This window comes from Alosa sapidissima, chromosome 2 (assembly GCF_018492685.1).
Source record: "Alosa sapidissima isolate fAloSap1 chromosome 2, fAloSap1.pri, whole genome shotgun sequence".
NCBI lineage: Eukaryota > Metazoa > Chordata > Actinopteri > Clupeiformes > Clupeidae > Alosa > Alosa sapidissima.
Genome location: NC_055958.1, coordinates 29,868,954 through 29,876,453, shown reverse-complemented (window position 1 = coordinate 29,876,453; position 7,500 = coordinate 29,868,954). Strand labels below are relative to the sequence as shown.

General features: G+C 42.3%; 1 protein-coding gene across 1 annotated transcript in view; it reads right to left on the bottom strand.

Annotated features, from left to right (window-relative positions):
- Positions 1–7,500, bottom strand: part of itgbl1 (integrin, beta-like 1) — a 48,232-nt gene that overhangs the window by 3,899 nt on the left and 36,833 nt on the right. The window contains 3 exon segments of the mRNA XM_042077797.1: positions 607–636; positions 639–719; positions 5,570–5,716. Of these exon segments, the coding sequence (XP_041933731.1) occupies positions 607–636; positions 639–719; positions 5,570–5,716 (258 nt within the window).

Genomic DNA, 7,500 nt, shown 5'->3' with positions numbered 1-7,500 from the left:
TCTCTCACCTTCTTTTGCCCTCACATTTTCTCTGTTTCTCTCCTCCTCTCTCTCTCCTTCACTCTCATTTACTTTCTCTCTCCTTGACTCTCTCCCTCTCTCTCCCACTCTCTCTCTCTCTCTCTCCCTGACTCTGTATCTCTCTCTCTCTCTCTCTCTCTCTCTCTCTCTTTGAAAGCAAGCCAAGGCCATTAGAGGAAAGGTGCATAGCTGTGGAACTTGGCTTACTGGACACCTCAGTCTAAGCCTTGCACAGATATGCCTGGTTAATCCACCAATCAAATCACACACACTTCAAAGCCACTCACTCACAAACTGGCACAGAATGTGTGTGTGTGTGTGTGTGTGTGTGTGTGTGTGTGTGTGTGTGTGTGTGTGTGTGTGTGTGTGTGTGTGTGTGTGTGTGTGTGTGTGTGTGTGTGTGTCTGTGTGTGTCTGTGTGTGTGTTTGTATGTGTGTGTGTGTGCAATATGTTTGTAAGTATTTGTGAATACATAAGGATTATCCTTTGTGTGTGTGGTATGTCTGTGTGTGTTTATGTGTGATGTATGTTTGTGGTTGTGGTTTGTGGTTTGAGGTTGTCTCTCTGTGAGGCCTTTTGTTTACCTGTGCAGACTAATCCATCGTGCTGATCAATTCCCTGTCGTCGCATTCACAGTACTCTCCTGACACGTACCACTCCTGCGGTGAACAGATGCATCTCCCACAGTGGCAGGACCCTGACCAGACACACACACACACACACACAGAGAGAGAGAGAGAGAGAGAGAGAGAGAGAGAGAGAGAGAGAGAGAGAGAGAGAGAGAGAGAGAGAGAGAGGCACAAAACACTGATAAGCTTTTAAAACTACAACCAAACAATCATAAATCTCCAGTGCAGTGTAATTTCCATACAGTGCTATAGTGGGGAGTAAAGCCAGACTACAAGCCTACATGAGCTCCTGGGCATTGCTCTGTGGTTCACAGGTGCCCTCTGTCAACACAGTCCCCTTATGACTCTAGATACCATAGTCAAAGTTAAGTGAGGTATTATATATACATACGTATAAACCTCTATAAGTAAAATACTTATTCTTTTATTTATTTATTCATTTATTTGTCTCCATTCTAGTGAGAAAATGACCCATCAGCAGGTTGTCCCTAAACTAAGGAATGTTGGATAAGGTAATGAGAAACCTGTAAGAATGCACTGTAAGTGTGTGATTTAATCATGCAGGGTCAAGGACAAACAAATCGGTCCACTAAGGTTGTTTCATTGTGATCAACACATGAGTATGTTTAGGGTTCTGATGTTATGAAATGTCTTGTGTTAGGTGATATAATGTTGAAATAATGAATGTTAGACTATAACATGCGACTGTAACCCTCATGTGAATGCATGATATTTTTATGTAACCCAGGGGTGAAGGATTTAGTATTCTTTTTAAACTATTGTTCATGGTAGTGTATTTCAACAGATTTGTAATAGTCGTGCACGATCAACAGCAAAAGAAGGTAAGGGTTTCCTGTTTGAAAATACCCCATGTTGAAAATACCCCACTGTTTAGTGGGTGAAGATGACCTGACAGGCAGATACACATTTCAGTAGTGAAAGCTCAGGAAGGAGGATCTTCAGCTAACTACAGACAAATGCCAGAGAACAAAAAAAGAGAATAATTTCCATAATAGTGATTAACAACAACTAAATATACCATGTGTTTCACAACGTTAATATTATGACGCAAATACGATTTCATCAGGGCATCTTTTTATCTTTTCAATTTCTGGGTTAACATTGTGTACTGGCCTTGGCTTAAGTCTCTGTTCTTTCCGCTAGTTCTAGTGCATAATACCTCAATAATGCCTCAAGTACACATGTACACACATGCATGTACATCAATATACCCATAAATATAGAAAATATAGACATCACAAATATACATACATACATACATACATGTGTTCTTTAGAGCATACATTGAGGTATAGTGTACACAAACATGTATGTTTTTTTTCCCCAGATGGCAGTTGGTGGATGAATGCAGACAGAACAGAAGTGTGTCCTCTCTCTCTCTCTCTCTCTCTCTCTACCTCTCTCTCTCTCTCTCCCTCCCTCTCATATAAAAGCATATAAGAGGCTGACCTGTGCACACAGTCTCTTTCAAGAGCAGAGCGGACAGGAGTCGGAGCAGGATAATAAGGTGTTAAGTGTTCGGTGCAGGTGGTCAGCAGATATGTTCACCCTCACCCTGGGCCACCAATCCCCCGCCTCCTCCCCTCTCAGACTTTACCCCTGCCCTCTGGGGCTTGGCCTAAGGAGAAACCATGGCTGTTCAATTTCAGCTATTTATGTCAAGCAGAGACCAAAAGAATCAATGTTTAAAAGAGGATAGTTCCCTGGGCTTGTGTCATGGGGAGAGCCCTAGAAAAAGTATGTGTGTGTGCGCGTGTGTGTGTGCGCGCGTGCGCGTGTGTGTGTGTGTGTGTGTGTGTGTGTGTGTGTTAGTGTGTGTGTGTACTGTATGCGTGCGTGTGTGTGTGTGTGTGTGTGTGTGTGTGTGTGTGTGTGTGTGTGTGTGTTTGTGTGTGTGCGTGCGTGCGTGTGTGTGTGTGTTTGCAAACAGAATAATATGGGGACATTGACTAGAGGTGTGTTCGAATTTGTAAACCCAGGCAAATGTTTGTATACATTTGCAAACAGTTTTCTGTTTGCCTTGAGTTCTCTGCCAACATTTGCGAAAACACTCTCAAACAGTTTGAGGAGGTAGTTCATATTGAACTGTTCAGAGAAAATAATTTCGCCACTGTTTGAACGCACCTCAGAAAGCACAACAATAAAGCGGGGACATTTGTCATTGTGGGAACCTGAGACTGTGTCCCCATAAAGTTGACCACTGTAGCATGTCTATTGAAAAGAAAATCCCAAGCAAAACAAAGTGATGAGGTAGAAAAGAAGAGAGAAAGGGAAAGGTATAGAGACTTTGCCCATTGATTTTTAAAAATCTGCCTCCACAAGCGACCTTGGGTGTCTTGAAAGGCGCTTTATAAATAAAATGTATTAGCCTGGGTGCCGGCCGAACTTAGTCCCACCCACAACATTTGAGGTCGGGAAGTTCAGTCTGGCATTGCTCCGTCGTGGAGCAACTATGCTCGCCCCAGACCTGGCGGACCAATCAAATCGGGCTTTACGATGATGGACAGGTGAGCAACAGCACCTCGTCTATCACATCATCCGAGCACGCTTAGGTTGATTGATGGAAAATGCATATTATTTCAATGAGGTTGTATTACTGAAAATGATTATTTCTGAAAACTTAAGGCAAAGTTGAGATGCGGGAAAACTCATGGTTTCACTTTCATCAAGGGAAAACAGCGTGTTGCATTGACATGTTGTTCCCTCCTTCGTTGGAAATCTCTGATTGACCACCTGTTCAAGGGATTAGCGACAGCCCTTCCCAGCTGTTAATAACATGTTTGTTGCATATCAGTGTTCAACAGAATTATTTTTTAAAATGAAGGGGATATAGGCTATCAGTTTTTTCCTAATAGCCTACCCCACTACGTATCTTTTAGATTTCGCTAATGAGTGTTGTAGGATATATTGACGGCACAATAACTTTTACAAAAGACCAGAAAACAATGTTAAGGCATTTGTGGAGAAGAAGGATGGTTTGTGTTTTCTTCCTACATTTCACGGTAAGCTATTTTGTTGCTCTGATTGGTTAGGTCTATCCAATTGAGTGCAGAGGCATCCCCCCCCTGTATCAGTTGAAACACGCCCCATAATTACGTCCCAATGGAGCAGTATCAGACTCAGATTCTGACTAGAATTTGAGTATGACAACGTCAGGCTAAAAATGTATTATCATTAAATATAATGTATTGTAATGTAATGTAATGTAAAAATGTATTATCATTAAATATATAACATAATAATAATAATAATAATAATAATAATAATAATAATAAAAATAATACTTATTATTAACTTATTATTACTATTATTATTATTATTATTATTATTGTTGTTGTTGTTGTTGTTGTTGTTGTTATTATTATTATTATTACTATTTTTATTATTATTATTAATATTATGATTATTGTTATTTGTATTATTGTTATTATTATTATTGATGAAACCATAACACAAACGAGTGCATTAGCTTTCAGTGTACCTACGGTGTGTGAGGAACACAACACGTTCACACACACTCTCTCTCTCTCCTCTCTTGTTTCACAACGTTTGAGACCACTTAGAGAGTGAGTGAGCAAGCGAGGGGGAGAGAGGGAGAGAGGGGGGTTTAAAATAACATATAGTGACCCCATTGTTTCCCCTCAATTTGCTTTTAATTAGCTTGACGGTGGAAGAGATGTGGGAGTGCGATGAGCAGGCGAGTGCACTGGAGGGCACGAAGCCTTATGACAAAGATCTGAGAGAGAGAGGGAGAGAGAGAGGGAGGGAGAAAGGGAGAGAGAGAGGGAGCGAGTGTCGTGACTAAGTGGGACATGGGCCTCAACTAAGGAGTTATCTCATCAAAATAAGCATTGCTAATCAGTTAACTTGATTGAGGAGGCCTATTGAATGCAGATACACGTGCAGTGCATATGTAGCACCCCCTTTGATGGGTGTAGGGTTAGGAAACACTATGCGACCCTACCCTGGCACCACTTGGACCACGCAGAAATACAGCAGCAGCAAAATCCTGAGCGTGTTTCATGGAGAAAAGGTATTAACACTGCAATGCATCTGATTCCTTAGGCAATGGTCAGGGTTTGCTAGTTGACATCAGTGAACATTATTGTTATCCACTGTTTTTCCTTCTCACTAAATCTCATATGGTGAGCTATTCCATCTTTTGAAAATCCATATTAAGTTACAATCATATTTATGAATGTGTGTGTGTGTGTGTGTGTGTGTGTGTGTGTGTGTGTGTGTGTGTGTGTGTGTGTGTGTGTGTGTGTGTGTGTGTGTGTGTGTGTGTGTGTGTGCGTAGGAGACCTGGAGAGGAGTAATAGTGACTGTGAAAAAGAAAATCAGGTCCCACCTGACAAAGACCAGACATGAATTTGGAAGAGTTTCCGGACTGAGGCTGTCACTGTGGTATATTCAATAGGATTGTGTGGGCTTTGTATTGTGTGTGTTTGTGTGTTTTTTTTATTTCATGGACCATACGATGTGCTCGGCCAAGCTTCTGGCAATGCCTAAAAGGCTTCCCAGGGTCTCTGGGGAACGTGTGCTTGTCTTAGGCAGGGAGGCTGACGTGTGTGGGTGTATGTGCTTGTGTGTGTGTGTGTGTGTGTGTGTGTGTGTGTGTCCATGTAAGTTTGCGCTCGTGTATGTGTGTGTGTGTGTGTGTGTGCGCGTGTGTGTGTGTTCGTGTGTGTGTGTGTGTGTGTGCATTTCTAGTGTGTGTGTGTGTGTGTGTATGTGTGTGTATGTGTGTGTGTGCATTTCTACGGTGTGTGTGTCTGTGTGTGTGTGTGTGTGTGTGTGTGTGTGTGTGTGTGTGTGTGTGTGTGTGTTTCTGGTGTGTGTGTGTGTTTCTGGTGTGTGTGTGTGTGCGTACGTGTGTGAGAGCAGTGGCGTCTACCTTTTCCGGAGCACAGGACTCCATCTGCGGTCTCACACAGACTCTTGCTCTCCTCGTCGCTCATGTGGCAGGTGCGGGGGAACTGGCAATGCTTGCCGAACCATCCATCATTACAGATACAGCGGCCGCATGAACAGAAGCCTTGGCCTGGGGAGGACAGACAGACACACACACACACAAACACACACACACACACACACACACACACACACACACACACACACACACATACTGAGTACAGTAATTCTTAGATCTCATTTCTACTCTCTTGTTTTTCATACTAAGTATGTATACATAGTAGTATACATACACTTCTATGTTACAATACACACCAGGAGAAGACCGTGGCAGGATTTGGCCAACACACACACACACACACCCACACACATACTGTACACACACACACACACACACACACACATCAATGTGTGTCAATCTACATCAGCCACATACCCACTGAAAGCACGGTTATTAAGTAACAACACAGATTCAAATTGTAAACAGGAAAGGTGGTTGGCTTGTGGCTGTGGATCAGTTTATGGAGGGAAGTGGGGATAGTGTGTCTCTGCTGCAATTCAACACCAACATTTAACCCTTAAAGGTGTAGGTTTTTGAACATTCTAAGTTCCGCAACAATTGAAGGTTCTAAAATTCTATGTTGAATTCAATGAACCCAGATATTCTTTAGAATGTTAATTTCCCAACATTCCTGTCACACCGGTGTGACGGTACTCCTTTAAGGGTTAAACTGGGTGGCTTCCTGGGTGGTGCTCTGTGGTCACTCAGTGCCACAGCTGTGTCCCTGTCTGGCCCTGTGGGACTACCTGTCTCGAGACACAGCTGGAGAGACACAGGGCCCAGCATCAAACCAGGGGATGTCGGAATTCACCTCTATCAGTGGCTGAATGTTAAGACCAATTAAAAACATGCTGAGGCAATTATATGCTTGGGTGATTTTTTACTCCAGATTCTCATTGGAAGTTATTTCATGAATGTTTTTTTATTTATTTATGTATGGGGGGGTTGAAGGGAATATTTTGTCAAAGCTCTGCTGCTATTGTTTTTGCCACAACAAATTAATCAACATTACTATGATATCTGTGAGCTAGTGAGTAATCTGGGACATTGGAAATGTGAAAGACAACTTGCTGACCCTTGGAAGCTCATTAGAAGACTGTCTGAAAGAAAATAATAATGGCTCACTGCTGGAGTACAGCTAGGTTAGCTGTAACTGCAGGATTGATTAAGTCATTGCCTCTTTGCCTCCTCTCTCTCTTTCTCTCCCTAGGCTTTGATAGAGAGGAGCTCCCAGTGCTTTCATGTTGGACAAGAGGAAATTCAATAGGATCAGAGGAGCCTCTGTCTTCCCCTCTAATGCTGCTTATGAGGTGTAAACAAGGCTTGGTTTCACATGTCTGTAGAGAAATAGTGTGTGTTTCTTAAAACTGAATAAAATGAACGTTTGTATACTTTTGCATACTTTTTAATATCTTTCCTCGATGCACTGTACAAAAGACTGTATTTCAGACTTGTGTCTGCGAAACTCTTTGCAATAAATGAATTGAATTGAATTGGAACGTGTCCTCAGTTGACACTGTGGCATGTAAATGTTGGTACCTGGACATTGTTTGTGTGTATGACATTTTCTGTCCACTGTTTTGTTCTTTGTTGCATTTCACATTCAGAATGTGTTGTAGCACTAACTAGTCATCTGTTTGCCAAAATCAAATCCAGCCAACACTTGCTTGTGGTAAACTCTGAGTTTCGAAGGGCAGAGATAAAATCTTGGCATAGTTGGGCAAATGGAAGTGGACTTGTAAAGAGATACACAGGCTCCCAGAGAGGGGCTCCTTATTTGCACAGCGGCTCTTTCATCTGGCTCTGCTCTGACCAGACCACCCCAGCAATTAGATTCCATTAAGTTTGCATGA